The 22105-nt window shown below is 43.8% G+C and overlaps 1 protein-coding gene across 2 annotated transcripts in view; it reads right to left on the bottom strand.

Annotated features, from left to right (window-relative positions):
• The window catches only part of Arfgef3 (ARFGEF family member 3), a 150613-nt gene that overhangs the window by 47385 nt on the left and 81123 nt on the right, over positions 1-22105 (bottom strand). For both annotated transcript variants that reach the window (XM_087911585.1, XM_087911582.1), the window contains exons 9-14: positions 16750-16854; positions 15565-15898; positions 6160-6272; positions 4292-5190; positions 3507-3673; positions 2587-2752 (exon numbers count right to left, since the gene is read on the bottom strand). In XM_087911585.1, the coding sequence (XP_087767711.1) occupies positions 2587-2752; positions 3507-3673; positions 4292-5190; positions 6160-6272; positions 15565-15898; positions 16750-16854 (1784 nt within the window). The remainder of the gene's footprint in view (positions 1-2586; positions 2753-3506; positions 3674-4291; positions 5191-6159; positions 6273-15564; positions 15899-16749; positions 16855-22105) is intronic.

The raw sequence follows: 22105 nt of genomic DNA, 5'->3' as shown, positions 1-22105 counted from the left end.
AGTTCCCATGTACTGGGCATAAGACTAATTTATTTAAATATAAAGTTTATCATTTCTATGAATGGCTTGCCATGTTACAAGGAGCGGGCTGTTAGCTGATGGTGAGACTGTTGGTAGTGCTTTGCCTGATACACAATGGTAGGATCAGAAAGTTCCCACACCCCACTTCCTACTTCACATTTGGAATTTGCTATAAAGTTTCATGGACTGTTAATGATTTGCTTTTATTTGTTACCAGTGCTTTTGCCTGCATGTATTGATATGGACCAAGTGCATGCCATGCGTGGTGCCCCTGGAGGTCACAAAAAGGCCCTGGCTCCCCTGCAACTGAAAAGATGGTTGTGAGCTGCCACAGGGTGCTGGGAACAGAACTGGGTTCTCTGCGACAGTAATAAGTGCTCCTAACTGCTGAGCCATTGCTCCAGCTCACACATGAAGGTGTAAGTCACAGACAATCCCACACCAGTTTAGAATTATGATTAATAGAATGGTTATTTATTCAAAGGGGAAAAAACTTACAGATTACCATCCCAGACAACAGCCCCTCTGCGGGAACAGGAAAGGAGTCTAGGAGCCCGGAAGCGGAGCTGGAAGCCAAAGAGGAAGTGGAGGACAGCCACTGCTTTTTTAAAGAGAGAGAGACCACGCCCCAATGGGCTGGTAACTCAGCTGTGATTGGCTGAAGGAGCGGAAGGCGCTCCCGCAGCTCACACAGAACCTTATTTTTGTCGCATTATTTTGAAAAGACTATATATTGCTATCATTGCCCTAGAATTAAAAAGCTTTCCTATGGGCAGAGCGACTGAGCATATTCTTATGCTAGAGCTGATTAGCAGCAATGATGGATGAATACAGCTACTGCGGATAGTCTGCGATTCCTTTGACATCTATTGAATGACTCTTTTTTTTTTATTAAGCTTTGGGTAAAAGATTCATAGAGATTACATTAGGCAGAAACCTGGTATTTAAGATCCTCAGCTGAATTCTAAGGCACTTACATATTCTATGCAGCTGTCTCTACCCTAATAAAAGGAGTTTGTGGGAACAGATGGAGACTGAGCATTGCTTATAGTAAATTAAAAGCATGTCTCTTACAAATATGAATGATTGTTTGGTGTGTGCCTGTGCACATGTTTATGTGTGTGATGTGTGTATGTGTCTTTATGTACATATGTGTGGAGGTCAGAAACTGGCATCAGCTGTCTCCGAGTTCCTCTTTAGTTTATTTTGTGAGACAGAGTCTCCCACTGAGACTGGAGCTCTCTGATTCAGCTAGATTGGCTGCCAGCAAACGGCAGGGATCTGCTGTATCCACCTCTCTAGTGCTGGGGTTATAGATCCCCTAACTCTGCCTGATGTTTTATGTAGGTGCTAGGGATCAAGCATAGGTCCTTGGGATCATTGCGCCTTCTCCCCAGCTCCCATGAATGATTAATTTCAAGTGGTATAAATAAAATCATGATTAATAAAGTACCAACTGGTCACTTGTCCTACAGTCTTGATCCTCAAGATGTGGGACCTAGACTTGCTTTTATCAAGTTTCATCTTGATTCTAGAAGAAGGATTTTAGATTCAAGAAAGTGCCTGGAGTCTACCCTCTAGGGAGGGGCCTCATTACTGTCTCTCTACATGGTTCCTAACCAAATAACTCCCTGCCTCCGAATTCCTGATTGTGGGTTTTCACCTGCCAACTGACTACTTTATCACCTTAATAAAAGTCCTGGTGTCAACCATTGACACCATGACACACTTTTAATCAATAGATCCAACCTCCCAGCTACACTCTCCAGCTTTATCCCTTCCTTCCCCTGTGTAGTAAGCAGCTGATGAGTTTTGAGAGACAGGAGACAGTGCACAAAGGCATCTTGTGTAGAGCCATGCCCTTCTATGTCCCATGAGAGGACAGTTCAGACTGGAAGTCAAGCTAGGAACACAGACCGATTAAAAAAAATAAGGCTGAAGGTTTAGCTTGTTAGAGCTTCTGATGAACACATCATTTGTTGGCAAGCCATGGATAACCAGACATATCTGTTCTTACCAAAACTCACCCCACCACCCCTAGATACTAAACACACTATTCTCTGTATGGTCTCTTGAAATTTCTAGTTGTTAAAGAGGATGTTAAAATTTTTGACACTGGAGACAAGGATGCTTGGAAAGCCAATGCTTGGCATTAATTTATATTCTGGGACAGCGGGGAGAGGGGGCACTGACAGGGAATGGGAATGAGGCCAAGTATAAAATCAATTGCTTCATAGTCCAAGCGGCCAAATCCCAGGAGTGCCGAATGGTGTGGGATCTCTATTAGCACGTGAGAACTTCCAGGAATAACTCCGGGCCTGCATCTAGAGAAGACAAGTCCATTGATGGACCTACAGCATTACTCTAACAGCTGAGGGTGTCCAATGGTGGCAGTGAGCACAACAGGCCGCCCATGACAAAAGGAGAGCAAGTGCATCTAAACTGCTTTCATGATGCTATCCTGCAACTGCTACTCCAAGCCTGTTCAAGCATCACGGCCTTTCTAAAAGGCCCCAGCACATCAGCTTCCCCACTACGGAGCACCCCATGACATGAGCCACTGACCAGTGAGCATGGTGATAAGGGGAAGGCTGTTGTCCTCGGGGCTGCCCCAGTAGCCAGCTTCTCCAAGCATGTTTCTGTCGAGCACCTGGTGGTAGAGCTCCTCAATCCAGGCCTGCGAGAAGACCATGAGCACGCCGCTGGTCTGCACCTGTTTCATGAACTCTTTCTGCAGAGAGGCCACGGAAGGGGACCAAAGACACAGCTCCATGAACGAACAGGTTCCCAAACACGACCCCCCTTCTCTGAACCAGAGCTTTTCAATGCAGGGAAGAGTAACAGGGAGGAAATCTGGGGTGCAGAAGCCCAAGGTTCACACACCTGTTTTATTAGTGACAAGGTCAGATAAACAGCCTGCAGAAGGACCAGGAGGCTACCTTTTATGTTCTTGGTGGGGAGTTATCACCTGCAAGGCCACCTCCCATGGTTTCCTCTTCTTGCTGTCCCAGCAGCAGCAGGGATAGAACAAGGTCTGGACAGAGTGTATGTTCCCAAGAGAGACTAGACCTAAGTTCTCATAGAGTCATCAGTTAACCTTGGGTGGGGGTTATATGTCAATCGAAAAAGAAGTGGCCATTGATTCCTTTCTGCAGATCCACAATTTAGACCCACAATTTGACATCATGGAAGTGGCTCCTTCAGTCAAGGGAGCCAACCGCAGTATAGCCAACACCATCCTCCCTACACACCTTACAAAAGGTGTCTTATTAAAGCCATGAATAATCACCGTGCAAATTTCACATCTGTGTTCTCCCCACTCCAGACCTGCACAGGCATGGTGGGTACTGCTGAGTAACAGGGCACAGAACACAATGGCCAGTTTCTTCTTACAGAGCCGACACTTGGCTGTACAGTGGCAGCTGAGATCAGACCTCACCCCGGGGGTGTGGGGTGGGGGGACCCATGCCAGAGTTCATGCTCACCATCATGCCTGGAGCCAGGGTTGGCCGCTTCCGGTAGTAGTCACCGTGAGAGAGCTTGAGGTTGAGCAGCAGGGCACAGTGTGCTGCCGTGTACAGGCTGTCAGCGTTCATCAGCATCTGGAAGCTCAGACTGCTCCCTCCATCGAAGCCGGGAGAGTGCATCATGCCTACGGGAAGGGATGAAGAGACCTGTGGCGCCACCATAGCGTGCCACAGGACCTGCATCTGTTGAACCAGATAGAGTTCTGCGGTGGAAACTCCATTGTACAGAACGCTGCTATATAGCGCTGATTACCAGCCTGGACGCTTACAGGACCAGAAGTATACTACAGTATATGAGGAAGGATGTGTATTCTGGAGCCGACCTGCTACAACTGGATTGTGAGCCGTTAATTAGCAGCAATGACTTGGTAAAGCCCTTTGAGCCCTCTAGTACATTCTTACATCTCAAACCTTCCATGACAATGGAGCATCACCCAGCCTCATCCCCTTTCTCCTTCAGCTATCAATCTGCTTGCTATTTCTTCCTGCTCTTACCTACACTGCCTTGAAGCCTGTGTGTTGTCTCTGCCACTCTCCAGCAAAATTATGAAGTAGTAACAAAAATGATTGTATGGTTAGGGGTGACCACAACTTGAGGAACTGTATTAAAGGGTCGCAGCATTAGGAAGGTCGAGAACCACTGCCTTAAGCTCTTCAAACCACAAGCAGGAAGATTAGCGCCTACGAAGGCACACAGCTCTGAACGTCCTTGGTGCATACACAGCAAAAGACAGTCTACAAACCTGAGCAGAAAGTGGAGGCAAAGTTCTGAAGGGCGATGTCCACCTCTTCCACACTGGACAGGGCTAGGAGCCGGGGAAGGAGGCCCTCAAGGGACTGTATAAACAGCCGGGCACTGTGTTCGTCAGCCTCCTGGTTCTTCAGCAGTTTGAGAGACAGAGCAGCCGTTCTCAGGGACCGATGGCCCATGTAGTCCCGAGGGGTCTGCTCTTCATCCGCCAGTGAACAGTTGTCCGACCCAATGTCGGACACGTCAGACCTTCCTGAGTCCTTTTCTGCTGCCATGGAATACTGGTCACAGGAATCAAATTCTGTCCTCGACAGGTCTTGGTCATCTACACTGAAGTTGCTCTCACTATACCTAGATCCATAGGACCTTGTTCTACAGTCTACCGACAGGAAATTAGTGATGTCCGGGTAAGGGACTGTGTGGCTTCTCTGAACTACATCGGGCTGGTCTATGGCCTCAGGTTCTGAGACTTTGCTCATGGTCTCCTTGCCTTCCTGAATGGCTGGTGACTTGAGTCCATTCTTGTGGTCCTCTGGTGTTGTCTGGCCCAATTCTCCCTCCAAGGTAGTCTGGCCTGTGTCTGTGGTGACACTAATGCTGATGTCTGGGCTCCTCTCATTGCCCGTCTCCCATGGCGTGTGCTCTGAAGACAGCACCCGGCGCTGCCAGCGGAAGTCAGCCTCGTTAATCTCCATGGAGTCCCGGCTTGACTCAGCTCCGTCCCTCAGCTCTTCAAGGCGCAGAAGCAGCAGCTGTACTTGACTCTCATTCAAGCCCTTGCCCTGGCTGAGCTCATCTAGGGCCCCGAGCAAGGTGCAGACGCAGGACACGGCAGCGTAGCAGGCTTCAATGCCACCTTTGATGCATGCTTCCGTCATGCCGTCCATGATGCTACATAGTGTTCAAGACAGAAAATGGCACCCAGGCATGAAAGATCAAGAAACACCCCCAAATATGCAAGAGTTATTAGTCTGGTCAACTACAGAGTATTCAAAAGAAATAGTCTAACCTGTATAACATCAAGGGGTCTAGACAATAAAAGCCACAAACATGCTCAGGTAGGGAAAAACTCTAGGTAAATTTCCCCACCTAAAATCATAGCCCTCTTGGCTGACTAACTTTTCTGGGTACAAATGAAAATTCCAGAAGGACATGCGTCGTTTTATTCAAGTAAAGACACTGCCGATTTTATTTTCAATTATGTTCAGGCCTTCAAATAGGGCAGCTGCTGTTGCTAAGAGTCATGAAGATGTTTCCATGTAAACATATTCTTACCAGGTGTATGCCAACATGATTATCACAAACCACAGAACATTGAGTTTTCTATGGAGGCTAATGTAACAGAGCCCTACAGCTCATACTGTAAATCAAAAAGCTCTTCCCTTAAATAATTCCAGGAGATAAGTTTTGTATGCTTTATGTGTAGATTCAGTTTTAAGCCAATATTGAAATCTGGCAAGTTATGAGTAATATAAATTGAGATGTTTTATGTGGCTTGTGGGTAAATAATTAAATATGCACATCTCATTTAATGTAGACCCATCAAAATTTCATCAAATTGTGGTTAAGGTGAAAAGTGTTCAGAGAAGTTGAACACTTCAAGAGAGAAAATAACACCCAGGCATGAAAGATCAAGACATTTCTCCAAATATATACAAGAGTTATTAGTGTGGCCAACTGCACAGTATTCAAAGGAGAAAGTCTAATTTGCATAATATCAAGGTATCTAGACAATAAATGATACAAACACACTCAGGGTGGGAAAAATTCCAAGTAAAGTTCTCCACTTAAAACCACACACCCTCCATTAATATTGACTGTTGGCCAATCTATATGGACCCAAAAGAAAAATGAACATACAGTTTGAGAAGATCCAAGTGAGATTTTCTTTTGGAAATAGATCTTTTCCTTGGCTCTGACTCGGTAGAGCTTGGTCCTGCCAAGTCATACAGACGCTGCGGGCTCCCAAGTATCTTTAGGAAAACAGAGAAAGAACAGAAAAGTGAGTATCACAAAAACCAAAACTCAAAAATCCACCAAGTTTTAAAGTCATGAGATCAAATAACATGTACTTCTTTAGCGAAGGACATAAAACAGGAGGAAAGCTTAAGGATCTTTTCTTGGACATGCATAGAATCTGAAGAATCTCTGGCTTGAGATTTTATTTTTCAGATTTTGACCTATTTGTACATATGCAATGAGGTATTTTCAGGGTAATACCTGTGGTTGTCATATCATGTTTGAATGAGATATCATCCGTAGTCTTGTGCATTTAAATTTTTGATCCCAAATAGTGACACTGTTTAGGTAGTGTTAGAGGGGGCCACTCATTAGTTTCCGACCTCTCAGCTAGCTTAGCCCAAAAATAATCACACAGAAACTGTATTAGTTAAATCACTGCTTGGCCCATTAGCTCTAGCTTCTTATTGGCTAACTCTTATACATGAATTTAACCCATTTCTATTAATCTGTGTATTGTCATGGGGCAGTGACTTAACAGCAAAGTTTCGGCATGTCTGACTCTGGCAGCTGCTCCATGGTGTCTCTCTGACTCCACCTTCCTCCTCCCATGCTATAGGCCAAGGCAGTTTCTTTATTCATTTACCAATAATAGCAACACGTAGACAGAAGGACCTCCCACACCAAGGTAGGCTTGGAAGGAGTGGTCTTGACAGAGGAAGTAAGTCACTGGGGGTGGATTTTCAGGTTGCAAAAGTGGTATCTCATCCCCAGCACCCCACTTCCTGCCTGCAGTTTGATTTGTCACCAATCAGCTGTGTGACTTGTGTTTACTGCCACAATCCCCCAGCAGGATGGACTCTGATGCTCTGAAACCGTAAGTCCAAATAACTTTTTCTTTTGTAAGTTGCCCTGGTCATAGTGTTTTATCACAGCAACAGAAAAGTAACTAACATAGAACCCAAGTTAAACAGCAAATTCATTTCATATACATCTTGTATTCTTAGTCTGAAGATAATGTTACACGGTAGTTTTAAAATTTCAGGGCATGAGGTTTTGTAGCAGGGCATTTTCTACTTGTGGCATGACGGCTGCACTGAAGAAATGTCTGCACTTCAGGCTAATGATGTCAAATGTAGGCTGTCAGAAAATTAACTGAGGCTACAAAATGCTAGTAAGCTACACAATCAAATGTGGCACACAGTCATAACTGTAGTTGCTATGCTATATAATGGCTCTGTAGAACTTCACACTAAGTCACTTAGCCAGCATCTCTCCAGCTTCCATCACCGTAACCCCTGGTACGGTGCTCAGGGTTTTTAGAGTACACAGATGAATGGGACCAAGTGCTACTTTTTGTAGCTAGCTTATTTCTCAGTAATAGTCATCTATGTTGTTGCCAAGGATACAATTTCTTTCTTTCTTAAGATAAATCATTATTCCATCAATACTGTTTTGACTAGACTTAATTTATATCTTCTACTGGCCCTAGCCACTGCATGCTGTCACAGTACAATGGAGATGACACTTCATGAAATGACTGTAAGGCAAGCAGCTCCTGCTCGTTAGGTGAGGAGCCACCCATTTCCCAGTTGCCATGTTTGTCCAGTGAGTTTGTTACAGTTCTTTTGTTTTGCAGTTACTCCTGAGAGAGCTGCAGAAATGGAGATAATATTGTGAGACTCTTTACTGTTCTTTGGACTTATGGGTTTTTTTCCCTTTTTTTTCCAAATAAATGCAGAAAATATCCTCTTTTGCAGGGATGGGGTCAAAAAGAGGAGGCAACATGGATACTTCCACAGAAAGTTATTTGAGGATTATGGAGTTGGTTCATTAATTCATGAAACTTTCCTTTGGTTTCTGGCATATTCATGTGATTAGCTCTCAGGAGGACATGTTTTGTTTGCAGGGTCTCTCGGCACACTGCTGACCCTTTTGCACAGGTGCAAAGACTGAGTGTGGGAAGTAAGCTGAGGTCCAGAAACAACAAAAGGTGGTTTTCTAGTTCTTTCTCCATGCTTTGGGAATCTGTGGTATATTCCCTGTTCACAGTGATGACATCAGTTTGAAACTGTCATAGTTAGTCTCTCTACATATGGGAGTGACAACTACACCACATAATCTGAAACTATGATTCTATTTGAGAAACCTGGCTAAGCAAAGGCAGATTTCCAGCATTTGGGAATGTTACATGAGGCTACGCTGGCTGTATGTTTTACAGATTTTTGTTTTGTTTAATTATGTACATGTGCCTGTGTGTCTGAGGATGAGTGCACGTGAAGGGCAGGTGCCCACTGGATCCAGAATTAAGCATCAGATTCAAACCCTACTGGAGTTGAAGTTACAGGCAGCTGGGAGCTGTTTGACATGAGTGCTGTGAACTGACCTCTGCCAGAGAAGTAACAATGGACCCATCTCTCTAACCATAAGTTTAAGATCAACGAGTATTACTCTACTCTGTCCTTTCCATGGTGGGAAAATTCATGTCCTTTATACGTATCAAGGCCACCATCAACTACCAAAGTTTCTCTTCTTCTTTATTGAGTTATCCATGTTCAACAGTGACCAAAAGACCCAGAATGCAAAGCTATCACTCATAGTACTGGAGTTTTCTAGAGTACTAATCTCATTGTCTGCTCTTCCAGCCAAGAGATATTTCTGAAAGTGATTATTTGTTTTAAAGTATTTTGTTGTTGTTGTTGTTAAAATGCAGATGTCACCACCTTGCCCTACGAGGCAGGGATGACCCATCTACTACTCCTTCCCATTGGATGAGTCTGGGTTATAAAAACAGGCCCCCAGGATACCATGACTTAAGCATGGGTTTAAAAGTCCAGCATGGCTTTTTCTCATACTACTTTCTGTTTTACCCTTACTTTTTCTCCTTTTTTTGTGATTTCAAATTTAATCTGCTCTATTTTTCCAACCATGAAGGTTGGAGCATTGGGATATTTAGGGTTTCTACTTTGAATACAGTAGTTGAAGATTTAGCAAGCCAGTACTCTCTGCAGGGGTTGCCTTCTCACGAGTATTCACACACAACATTCTTGTCATTGTTCAGTTTTAACTGATTTATATTTTTGCATATTTACAGAAAATGTCATTTAGAGGTTATATTAAGGAATGGTTAACAAAGCTGTGTAGAACATAGATCCCACTGCTATGACCCTTTATTTTCAGAGTGAGGTATACAACTAAGTATGAGCAGGAATATTACTCAGAAATTGCATCTTCAGGGGACCTCTTCTGTCTTCCACTTTTGTGGAAGGGGTGAGTGCATCTCTGAGAGATGGAGATTTAGTTTTTCTTTGGAGTTGGGTAAGGGGCTTCATGCATGCTCAGCATGTCCTGTAACACCAAGTTATACCAGTAGCCCGAGGGAGAGGACTTCGAAGTCTCAGTTTCTCTTGAAAGCCCACCTTATTCTCTAATTCAAAGACCTTTGTATCTTCCTGTGGCACTGGGGACACACCTCGAGGCCTGTGTATGCGAGGCAAAGACTCTACCACTGAGTTACAATCCTAGACACCCCGTCCTCTTGCCTACCCCCACTGCCCAGTGCTAGGAACTGAATACATGGCCTTGTGTTTGCTAACCAATACTATACCACCAAACCACACCCCCACCTTTTAAAATCTCAAGATGGACATAAGAGGTACAATATCTGTGGTTTGGTGTTCTATCTCTGGCCACCATAAACTTTTAAAGTACATCTCTAGGGCATTCCAAGGGAAAGAACTTACTTTTCCATACCTATTATCAGGCAGGAGATAGAACCAGAAAGACAATGCATGATAAGAAACACAACGTCCTGTATGTCTTTGACAACTAGATACATAGTGTCTATGGCACAGAGACCCAAAGAAATAACGCACAAAAAGGCAAGCAAGCATCCTGGGTACCGAGTGGTTTTCTTTGTGTGCAAAACCCTGCATATTTTGGTATCTAGGTACCATATTTTCCAACTTGTCATTTTAGTCCTATAAAGCAGTGGCATTATTTTTAGAACGACCTGGCTGGAATTTATCTGCTTGGTTTCCCAGGGTAGCACTAGTCTCACACATGACATGGAGGCATCTAATCTAATGTTGCCTCTGAACAGTGCCCTTGGGAAGCACCTTGGGTTAAATGTGAGAAGGAAAATACACAAGAGTAATGTGTACAAAATATATGGGAGGGTACAAGGACTTCTTTCAATCTTCCTGTGAAGCAATCAATGTAATGGGCAGAGCATCAATTGTCAATGGGTGGGAGGGAGTTAAGAGCAAGACTTGTGTCTAAGAAAACACAACCATAGGAAGGGTTTTGGTGACAAAGAGGCAACTGTACTTGGAACACCCAGGTTCACAGATGAGCCTTGTTTCTCACAAATGTAGGATTTCAGACAAGTGAATAATTGTCCCCAGAGCCCAAACTTCTCCCTCTGAAAAACTGGCATAATAGTATTGATCTATGGGAGAGAAGTGTTGGGTAGGTCTCCGTTTTGATATTGTGGTACAATGTTATCACCTACAAAGCTCATGATTGAGAAATATTCAACTTAAATTATGAAAAATCATAAAACACATGTTTTTATTTTGTGTTTGAGTATCTTGAGATGTAGGTTACCTGTAGTGTGCAGGTTGGACATGTTTGGTCTAGCCTACTGTAAATGACCACTTATAAGAAATTAGGGAATGAACAGAAGCAGGAAGGTGTAAAGTATGCCAGTCAGATGAGATTACGTTGCATCTCAAAGAATGATAGGAAATGAGAAAATTGGTAGAAGGCTCTAGAAACAGTATAGTAATTCAGATGGTGAAGAAGGCAGCGAGGAATGATTAGAGAGCTTGGGCCATGGTGAAATTGTCAATGGTGATCTCTAAAAGGAAGTCTAATAATATAACAGAAGAAAGGTGGCCATGAAAAACGTCAGAGCTGTCTGTTTGCAACCTCCATGTGGTTTGTGGTCATCTTCCTTATGGTAATAATAAATACATTATTTAATTTTGCTTGCTATTCTAGCCTCGTAAAGTACTTAGGCAAACTTCATTGCACTTTGAACATATAAACTTTGAATTTACGGTTTTCTTATCTTTACAGCATTGGAATATTCTAGAGTTAAGCGATTTGCCTGCTGTCATCTGGCATGCGACGGGCAGAGAAAGGGTCTGACTCTTATACTCAGGCTTGAGAATGGGTAGCTGACCCAGCGCCAGCCAAGGACCTTCAGGAAGTGTTTGCATTGCATTGTGAGTGACATGTCTAGAAGTTAGCGATGGATAAGAAGAGCCCCTGGGTTTAGAATCAGGGGACCAGGGGTTTTATTTTTACTTGTTGTTAGGAATTTGGACAAGTCATTTGGCCCCTCAAGGCTCCAGCTTCTGTGTCTGAGACTTCACATTTCCAAGTAAAATATTCCCCCCCCTCTGTGTGTGTGTGTGTGTGTGTGTGTGTGTGTGTTGCAGTGAAGCTCTTGACATGAATGGTGACTTTAGGAGGAAGAACCTAGCCTTCTTGGTCAATCCCTTTACTTCTCTTCTTACCCTGAGGATCCGCCTACAGAGAGGAAGGCTATTCCACTTCCTTAAAGCTTCAAGTTTAATAGAATAGTGGTCTGTCTGAAGATAATACTGGTAGAGAGGCCCTGTTGCCTAAATGGTAGTCAAGTAGACTAGTCAAAGTTATGCATTCCTCACCAACCAAGTGGTGATAGAATCTGAAAACTGGGCTTTTGGTGTCATTCATCCCTTGGCACAATGGAGAGAAAAAGAAGCCACACTCTTTATTGGTCACAGTAAAGTGGAGTAGGAGGGCCTTCTGTCTATGTGTTACTTTCATTGGTCAAATAAAGAAGCTGCCTTGGCCTTTTGATAGGCCAGCCCTTAGGTGGGCGGAGTAGACAGAACAGAATTCTGGGAGGAAGAACGCAGTGTCATCTAGTGCCCTAGATGGACGTAGGTTAGAATCCTGCCGGTAAGCCATAGTCTTGTGGTGACATACAGATTATTAAAATTGATTGAATCAAGATGTGAGAGTTAGCCAAGAAGAGGCTAGAACTAATGGGCCAGGCAGTGTTTAAATAAATACAGTTTCCGTGCAATTATTTTGGGTAAAGCTAGCCCGGCGGTGGGAAGCAGCCCACCACTACTATTTACAATAGTGAAGTTGATGCACAACCTGTTGAAGCTATAATGAACATGGTGTGTCTGACAAAGAATAGAGAAGAAATAATGATTGGTTTTGTGTGCTCACATGTTTTCTTGACTGTCTATTAAGTCTGGATTACTCAATTTCTAGAACTATTGAGTCAGAACTCCTCATTATGATAAGATCTTATGAAAATATTACCAAGAAGGAATTAAAATTTAATTCTTTGTTCTTTTGTCTTGGATGGAGAAATTAGACGATTAAAGGATCATCATTATCTGGAAAGCCTGTCAGTAAGATCATGTACAGCTGTGATTCTAAGTTGACCTATGGCCATAGGGCTATCTGATTAGGTAGACTAGACACCAATGCTGAAATACAGAAGACCACCGGGATTTGGTCAGATGAGGTCCCTCACCATCATACACTAATCTCTGTGTGGATTCCATACGGTAATACCACTTAAGCCTGAGAGGGCAGCTATCAGAACATACTGTGTACCTGGTAAGTTGCAAAGATACTCTGATGAGGAAAAAATAGACTTTAAAAGAAACTGATGGTCAATATTGCTTAAATTGAACCAATCCATATTTTGTTATTCGGATTTTTGGGGTGTTGGTACTCTACCTAAATGCAACCAAGTACCCTAGTTAATTTTGGCTGTCAATTTGACACAGCCTATGGTCAGTCACCTGGGGAAACTTCAGTTGAAGAATTGTGTAGATCAACCTGGCCTGTGGGCATGTCTATGGGGCACTGTTTTGATTACTAACCAATGAGAAGGGACCAGCCCATTGTGGGTGTTACCATCCCTAGGTATATAGGTCTGTGCTGTATAAAAATACTAGATGAGCTAGCCAGATATCAAGTCAGTAGTTTATTTAAAAATGCAATGTATAATTAAAAATATAGGTTGTTAATGGATAATACTAGCTTGTAGTAATGTTAGTCTGATTTTCTAGAAGTGCATAGATATATTTCAGATAGACATTCATATCTTTCAAAGACTACAGAACATGGCATTTAATGTTTTAATAACTTAGGACTTTTCATGACAATGAGACACGTCTGCTCCTGGCAGCACCAATCTACTTCAAGAGGAAGATGGGCATCGAAGAGGCTCCTTATGGAGTTGGTTAGTCATTTGGGCAAGAAACTGCTCTTGCCTGGACTGTTATATAAACTAGACACAGAGAACCCTCAGAGAGAGGACTGCTGAACTTGCCTAAAGGTGAGATGATCTTTTGGGGTTCCTGATTCATAAAAGAGTCTGCGAGACATTCTGCAGGACACAGCAGATAGTGACTGAATTGCCTTTGAAATTTCCTGCTTCATGGAAATGTCTCTGGATATTATGGGCCTGAAGGCCGAAGATGGGTGCCCCAACGATACAGAGGAACTTTGGGTGACTGGCCAAGCAGCGAGATGTCTCTGTCATTTCTAGAGTTTTGGAAGTTGCTTACTTCTTGTTTACTTAGGTAATATATCCTTCTGGAGTCTTTGATGGAGTTAAAGAATGGATAGTCGTAGTTATAGTTTTCCATTATTATGATAAAGATATAGTTATAAATATTGTGACTGTAATTCTTGCTTGATAACTGTTTTGTTATGTGTAATTTTACTATGTTAAAATGAAAGCCTTTCTTTTTTGTTTAAACAGAAAAAGGGGAAATGATGGAGGAGGGTTATCTGTCTATTGTGTTATTTTCATTGGTCAATAAAGAGACTGCCTTGGCCCTTTGATAGGACAGAAAATTAGGTAGGCGGAGTAAACAGAATAGAATGCTGGGAAGAGGGCTATGAGGCAGATGCCATGGAGCCAGCCACCAGGTCAGACATGCTGAATCTTTCCCGGTAAGCCACACCTCATGGTGTGATACAGATTATTAGAAATGGGTTAATCAAGATGTGAGAGTTAGCCAGTAACTAACTCTGTAGAGATAATGGGCCAGGCAGTATTTAAATGAATACAACTTATGTGTTATTATTTCTGGGGCTAAGCTAGCCGTGCGGGAGCTGGGCAGGATGAAAAGCAGGCCTGCCCGCAACTCCTTACTACATATAGGTCTGTGCTGTATAAAAATACTAGATGAGTTAGCCAGATATCAAGTCAGTAAGCAGTCTTCCTCTGTGGTTTCTGCTGGGTTCCTACCCTGACTTCCCTCAGTGATGGATTATTATCTCTAAGAGTAAGCCAAATAAATAAGCCCTTTCCTCCCAAGGTTGCTTTTGGTCAGAGTGCTTTGTTACAGAAACAAAACAAAACAAAACAAAATGGAAAACCAAACAAACAAAAAAATGTCCACCTAGGACACTAACCTTTATGAAGTTCACAAAAACAAAACCACTGATTCCTTTTCTTAGTAATTTCTGAGGAGGGGATTTGATGGAACAGAAAATTCTCTTTTGCAGTACCTTGAAAATAACTGCAATTCATCCTCAAAGCCATGAGGCAGCTCACTGGAATGGCTATTACCAGAAACAAAGCCTTTCTATCCGGGGTTCTGACCTTTGGGAGGACAGAACACATGGAGAAAGAGGAAGAAGGATTTCTTTTAGCAAGAAACCAGCAAAGCTCTTTTGTGTTTGTCTCAAGCATTAGGTCATTCTGTTTCTGATCTGGGCTAGGTTACCTGTTCTTAGGCAGTGGTCCCTTGCTCCTAGGAGGTCACCATATTGGTGCTGTATTTAGTATCGACTCCCAACTTTATGGCACACTATAACAATGAATGCCTGATTCAAGACATCCTCTTGGCTCAGTCTCCTGAGTAGCTGAAACTACATACATACACCATAGCACCTGGCAAGTCATTTTGGAATCTGACTTGCCAAGGTGCCAAGCATGTATATCTGCATAGAAAAGAACCCAAACCAAAAGGATGAGATCTCAGGTGTACATCTATCAGAGTTTTAACAAACACATAGCAAATTTTAACAAATACATAGCTAATTATCAAAGAGTTTGAAACCAATGAATGTCTCTAACATTTCCTTTTTTTAAAACCACAACTCCTAAAATATATGCCTACCAACTTCAGAATTGTTTGTTACTGGATTCCGTGTGATAGCAATGACACCCCAGCAAGGGATGACAAACAGTTTAGATGCTTCTACACGTAGGACACTGCATAGAGATTCCTGTGGGCAAGCCCAAGGCATTCTCCCACACCTCCCTACCTCTTTCATGATCTTGATGGCTTCCACCCGGTGCTGGGGTGGGGGATACAGGAGCACACGGTGGTAGAGGGACTGGAGCACTGGTTTCATGGAATCCACTGACCCCACTAAGCGGACGAGCTCAGCTGCAAGGTAATAGATGGTGCGGGCCACCGGTCCGCTCAGGGTAGGTGCAGTGCAGGAGCAGCCTGAGCCGCGGCCATGGTCAGACACACCAGGAGAGGCCGAGTCCGACTCCACATTGCTGCTGGTGCTGCTGCTGTGAGCAGAGGTGATGGTTTTGTCGTGAATGGGGTTCCCCAGGATCACAATGAGAGCCGGGCAGAGGCTTTTCCTGGGAAGAGGAGGGAGGAAAAATAGGCCTTACTAGAAGTCACGTGACAAAATGTGAATGCCACCAGGAAGACAAATAGTTGCCACAGAAATATCCAGGAAGAGCAGGGGTCCCTACTCCTCCTTCTTTTGCCTATGTCACACCCAGTATGCCCAGTCTTCCTCACTTCTCATGTTAAATAAAGTGTCAAGAGAAACATTTAAGGACCATTGGCGTCTGTGCGCATGTGCACGTCTCTGTGTGTGTATGTGTGTGCGTATGTGTGTGTATATATGTGTGTGTGAACAAATAGGGCTCAGAATGCTAAAAAGTTTTCTCATCAAGTTTCATTTTGCTATGAAAAACAGAATCGTTTGTCATTTAAGGGGTTAGTTTCAAATTCCACACTGACACCCCTCATTCAGCTTCCTCCCTGTTAGTAAAATGGGGTCTATAGCTTACTGACTGACTGACTGACTGTGGGGCCTGTCACTTCCCGGAATCTCTAGACACGAGTAGGTGATCAGTACTCTTCTGGCACTAGAGACCAGTTCAGGGGTAGAATTTCTTGCCTGATATATTTACATGCTTCTTAGAACAGACTGAAAACCTAGAAGTCACTTGGTTCTGTCTCTTGTGATCCCATTGCCGTAAATGGCCTAAGAGGGCTGCCGGAAGCATATTTGTTATGTTTAGTTACCAGTTTCTTTAAGGGATTTGGGGTGATGTACATAAATAAAGCAATTCTCCTACCTGGAGGACCCATAAACATAGATGGAACTATCACTAAGTCATGGGGACTGTGGGATGGGACCAAGACACAGCTACTGGAGTCCTTGGCTGGTGTGAGGGCATCAGGGCTTCATTCTCACCAGATGAGGTCAGTGAAGCCCCTGTGCAGGTACATGGAGGAAGAGGAGCTGCTGAGCACGGAGAGAATGCATTCCAGGTACAGAAGCTGCAGCTGCTGGCTGTCACTGCAGAAGCATAAAAGGAACAACAAAGGCAATTAAAACACAAGGCAAAACGAGAGAGTGGCACTGGGGCAGAACCTGGAGGGACTCTAGGCACCACCCCAAGGGGATGAGCGGTCGGTGTCGTCGGGTCGGTAGAGAGCTCTGTCCCCTCAGACTGCAGTCCTAATCCCCAGCAGCTGAGCAGGTGGCCTTCTCTGGAGCAAAGTTAAAGTGACTGCGTCAAATGAGGGCCCTAATCCAGCATTAATAGATGTCCTCAGAAAGGAAACCCGTGGACACGTAGGCACCCCCCACACAGAGGGAAGACTGTAGGAAGAGATGCGGGGAGATAACTCCACAAGGCAAGTGGGGAGGTGGAGGTGCAGACCAGGCCCTGCGGCGGTGCTCGGGAGTCACCACCCTGATCTTGACACATCAGCCTCCAGAACAATTAGGGGATGACAGCTCCCCCATACAAGGCACCCAGCCTTTGGTGCCCCGTTATGGCAGCCCTAACAAAGTGATAGAGTTAGGCTCATTTGGGGAAACGAATAAACTTTATCTTGGAGAAAAATTTCTGTGTATTTGTAAAACAATTGAGTGTGAAATAGGAGGGCCATAGCTTATGCCCTTCACACACGTCTATATCATATCCGCATCTTATAACAGTATAATACATTTTCTACAGTGAGTGTACAAATGGCGACATGTTAGCCCTGGATACGTCAGAAATACTAATTATCTCTGATGACTTAACTTTCTAAGAAACCATTTATACCATTGTGTCCTTTTCTATCTCTCCTGCACCATTTCTTTCCTCTTCCTTTGAGCTGGGTCTTAAAGCTGGGGTCTCACACATGCTAGGCAAGCAATTTAATACTGACATAATGCCTACAAACAACCATATTATCTCACTTGCAAATACTTCACTGCTTCACAACCCACATTACTTCTTTATTTATTAAGGAAACATTAATATTTTTATGTACATGACTCTTTTGACTGCACGTATATCTGTGTACCATATGTGCACTTGGTGCCCTTGGAGGCTAGAGGATGGTATGGGATCCCCTGGACCTGGAGTTACAGACAGTTGTTAGTCACCATGTGCAGGGAGCTGAAACTAGGTCCTCAGAATGAGCAGTTAGAGCTCTTAACTGCTGAGCCATCTCTCTAGGTTTCAAATATATTTGTTGTTGTTTTTATTTAAGGGTAGTTATCATTACAGGCTGTCTCGATACACAAATAAAGAAACAGACAACTCTATAGGAAACACATTCTTATTTTCCCAGCTTACGTCTACTCTCGGTGTCACAAAGGATGTTTAAATTCCAGGATGCGGTGAGACTCAGGAAGGGAAAAAACTTAGCTTTCAATGCATTTACTTGACTTACAAATCTTCTAAAGAGAAATGATGTAAGAATCTCTTAGGGAGTGAACTATCCATAAAGGAGAAATCTGCCAATAATAACACTCAGCTCTTCCTGTTTTGTCCTAATTTAAATAAATGCCAGGAAAAAAAGCCAGTGTTCTCAACAGTTAAGTGATTCGTATAGCAGAAGAGGAAGGGAAGGGACAGGCTGCGAGAGCAAACTGGAAGGCACAGAAGCTGGGGAGAGGGAAAAGGAATTGTCCATCTTCCCTAGAGGCCAGAAGTCCATCCTCCTGCTGAAATGACAAAGACCGTGTCACTGCAAGACAAGGCAGAGTGAGACAGACACTGAGGATGTCTCTACAGTAACACCCCAAACCAACTTCAGACTCTGAAACTGACTGGCAAGCTATGGCTCAGGGGCCGAACCCTGTGAATTTAAAAGTGTCTTTATATTTTAAAGGAACTATGAAGCCAACTTCTAAAAAAGCCCATGAGGAGACACATTACATGGCCGTTTACAGAAGTTCACCAGCCCACAGTCTGAAAGCTCTTTGTTCCCCACACTACATGATTATCATCAGCACACTGGAAGAGAAGGCCGCCCACATTGGACAAATACTCTGAGAATGGGGGAGAGGGGATGAAGGATGAGCTGCCATAGAAGTTACTATCACTTGGCAAAAGGACAGTAATAGTTTTGATTAGAAGAATAATTTAATTTTAATTAGAAGAATAATAATAATTTGATTAGAAGAATGAGAAGGACAAGCAATACTAACCCTCTGCAGGCCAAGTAAAGACTTCCCATTTCTAGCCTCTCCCTCCTCCCCGTTTCCGCGGCCTCTCGCTGCTCTGAAAATAGCACACTGTCTACTGTGGGACAAAACAGAGAAGCACACAGACCAAGCGCTGGTGCCAAGCGCTGTAGATGAAGCACTCTGTGTAGGTTTCTAGGATACTGCAGAACAAAAGCACCCCATCGGAGAGGCCTGGGAGGATGTGAAAGGAAACACTGCCTTTGTACAGCCTCGAAGCTCCAGAGGTATCTGTGGCGTTGTGGAGTTGTGAAGGAGAGTGTAAACAAACACAGAGAGATGGGGAAGCAGTTTGGGCTGGGAGGTTGTCAGGTGAAGCGCAGGATATGAGGATCATGTCTGCAAGAATGGAGCTAGAAGGCAGGCACAGTGGTGCATGTCTGTAATCCCAGCACTTGAGTGATGTGGGATTCCTCTCTGTATGCTGTGAATACCACTGGTTAATAAGGAAGCTGTTTTGGGCCTGTGATAGGGTAGAGCAGAAATAGGCGGGGAAAACTAAACTGAATGCTGGGAGAAAGGCAGAGTCAGGGAGAAGTCATGTAGCCCCATCAGAGACAGACGCTGGAACTTTATCCCGTAAGCCACAGCCTTGTGGTGATACACAGATTAATAGAGATGGGCTAAATTCAGATGGAAGAGTTAGCAATAGGAAGCTAGAGATAATGGGCCAAGCGGTGATTTGATTAATACAGTTTCTGTGTGCTTATTTTGGGAGTCTGGGCAGTCGGGAAACAAACAAGTGGCCTCCTTCCCTAAAATACGTGGGGAGTTGACATAGGAGGATCAGTTCAAGGTCATTTGTAGCTGTATATAAGAATAAGGGCCAGTCTGGGCTACATGAGATTTGTTAAAAATAAAAATAAAAATAAAAATAAAGGAGTGGGGATTAGAGAGATGGAGACACCAGAGGAGTCCTAACATAGATGTCAGAAGTTCTGCCCAGGCAATGATTTTGAATGATTTTTCTTGAATGGACTGGAGAGGGCTGAACAGTAGAGCCACACTGTTCACTAGCCTGTCCCTTCTAAATGGAGATGGAGGAGGAGTGGATGGGGAGATGGGGAGATAGGGAGATGGGAAAAGGGAGGGGACAGGAGGAGAGGAGGGAGGGGAGACTGGTTAGGATGTAAAATAAATGAAAAATGTTACTTAGATTACAAAGGAAAGAAAACTCAATTCTGGAAGGATTATCTTTACTGTGTCTCAGGTTAATTTTTCTGACAACGAACTGGGATCATTTTTAAGATTCAATGTCCCAACGCAAAAATATCTCTTCCTCAAACGTTTGTCTAGGATTGCAAAACGAAAGTAAAGATAGAAAGTAAAGATTCTCAATTTCTGAAGTCATCAGGGATAAGTCTAGAGGGGAAATGATGAGCTGTCAGGGTTATGGCAAATATTTGCAAAGCCTGCTGGGAAACACTGCAGGCTCCACACATCAGCCTCACTGACAGGAATGTATCACCAAGGAAACTGGCCCAGGAGTCTCCTTGGAGATAGTACGACAGCTTAAATGTGGGCTGCAGAGTCTGGATATCAGGTTCTTATGGTCTTGCATGAGTCATGCTATGAAATGGAGCTCAGAAAATCTGAGGATCTTCATGCATGCTCTTCGCTTAGAGACCTTTGAACATTTGCTCAGTGTGCAAGCCTTTTGGACTTGTACACTTGCAGACAGGCCAACACTTGTATGCATGGAGAGAGGACAAGCCTATAACCTAGCTAAAATTTTCAAGATACATGGGGGTGGGAAGACTGTGTAATTAGGAGGGCTATCAGCAACTCCTCTTGGTCTTTTGTTAGAGCATTTCATGATTGGCAGATTATGTGCTGTTTGCTTCATTGCTTGCTCATTGCTAAGATCTTCCCAGGTACACATCCAAGCAGAACAACTCTCTGCAGTGGACAGTGGGTCATACAGGCTGAGCGACCACCGAGCCAGGGAGGTCACCCCCCGGGAGAATAATCAGCGGTATTTTCAGCATCTCTGTAGTTCTCACAGTGTTGGGTTTTAAACTTTTGTTTTCTTCCAAATGTTTGCTGTCCTTTGGTCCAGATTTGAATTTAATTAGAAAAATAAGAAAAGGAAGCAAGCAATTATATAAAAGCTGCAGCAGAATGGGAGCAATTGATATGGCCATTCTGACTGGCCTTACTGAGTCTATGCTGTCTTTGGTACACATTCCTGTCCGATGTTCTTTGGAGAAGGAGACTGGGACAGAGTGGCAGGAGACATACAGAGGAGGAGTCACATGTTACTCTCTGAGAAACAATTGAGCTGGAGAGAGAGCATGCAACTCAGCTTGTCTAACATAGGACTCTATTACTACCACATCTACAAGACCTGTTGGCGAGATGTACTGAGCACCTCCAAATATTTCAGAATTCTCCAGAGAGACTGAGTATGTCACAAGCACATGTCTGGATGAGACTAAGCCCTGGGAGGTACCTGGAGTCTGATTTTGAAAATGATGGTAAGGAGAAATCCTGCCCACTGGGGTTGTAGAGGGGAAAAGTTACTGAAAAGACAGATGAAGTGTCTGGTGTAGCTAATAAAGAAGGAGCTGAGGAATAGAACCAGAAGAGAGTCGTGAATACGAACACTCGAGAAGGAAGGGATGAACACTAGAGAGCCAACAGAGAGGCATTTTGCTACATGATGCATGCAGCACCCTAACCTTAGAAAACCCACCCCTTCACCTTAGGGTACTAAAATTATTGGCAGAGACCATAAGCAATCAAATTCCAGAGGCAGGATTATGATCAGGGGACATGGAACAAAAACCCAAGACTGCACATCCTCTCCAAACCATTGAGGCAGGGTAGCAGCCTGCCTAAGGCTGTCTGTGACTCTAGAGAAAAATGTGTTATGGGCCATAGGAACTGCTTAGCCACTTAATGCCTCTCCCCAGATCACGGAGTTAAGAAGTGTTCAATGGCTGATGGATACTTCTGCCTTTTGGTTTTGAGAAAGAGAGGGAGGGAGGGGGAAAAGGAAGAAGGGAAGGAGAGAGACAGAAGCAGAGAGAGAAAGAGAGAGAGAGAGAGAGAGAGAGAGAGAGCAAGAAAGAGAGTGAGA

Source organism: Myodes glareolus, chromosome 1 (genome assembly GCF_982192425.1).
Source record: "Myodes glareolus chromosome 1, mMyoGla1.1, whole genome shotgun sequence".
Classification (NCBI taxonomy): Eukaryota; Metazoa; Chordata; class Mammalia; order Rodentia; family Cricetidae; genus Myodes; species Myodes glareolus.
This window is presented reverse-complemented; position numbering and strand designations above follow the sequence as displayed.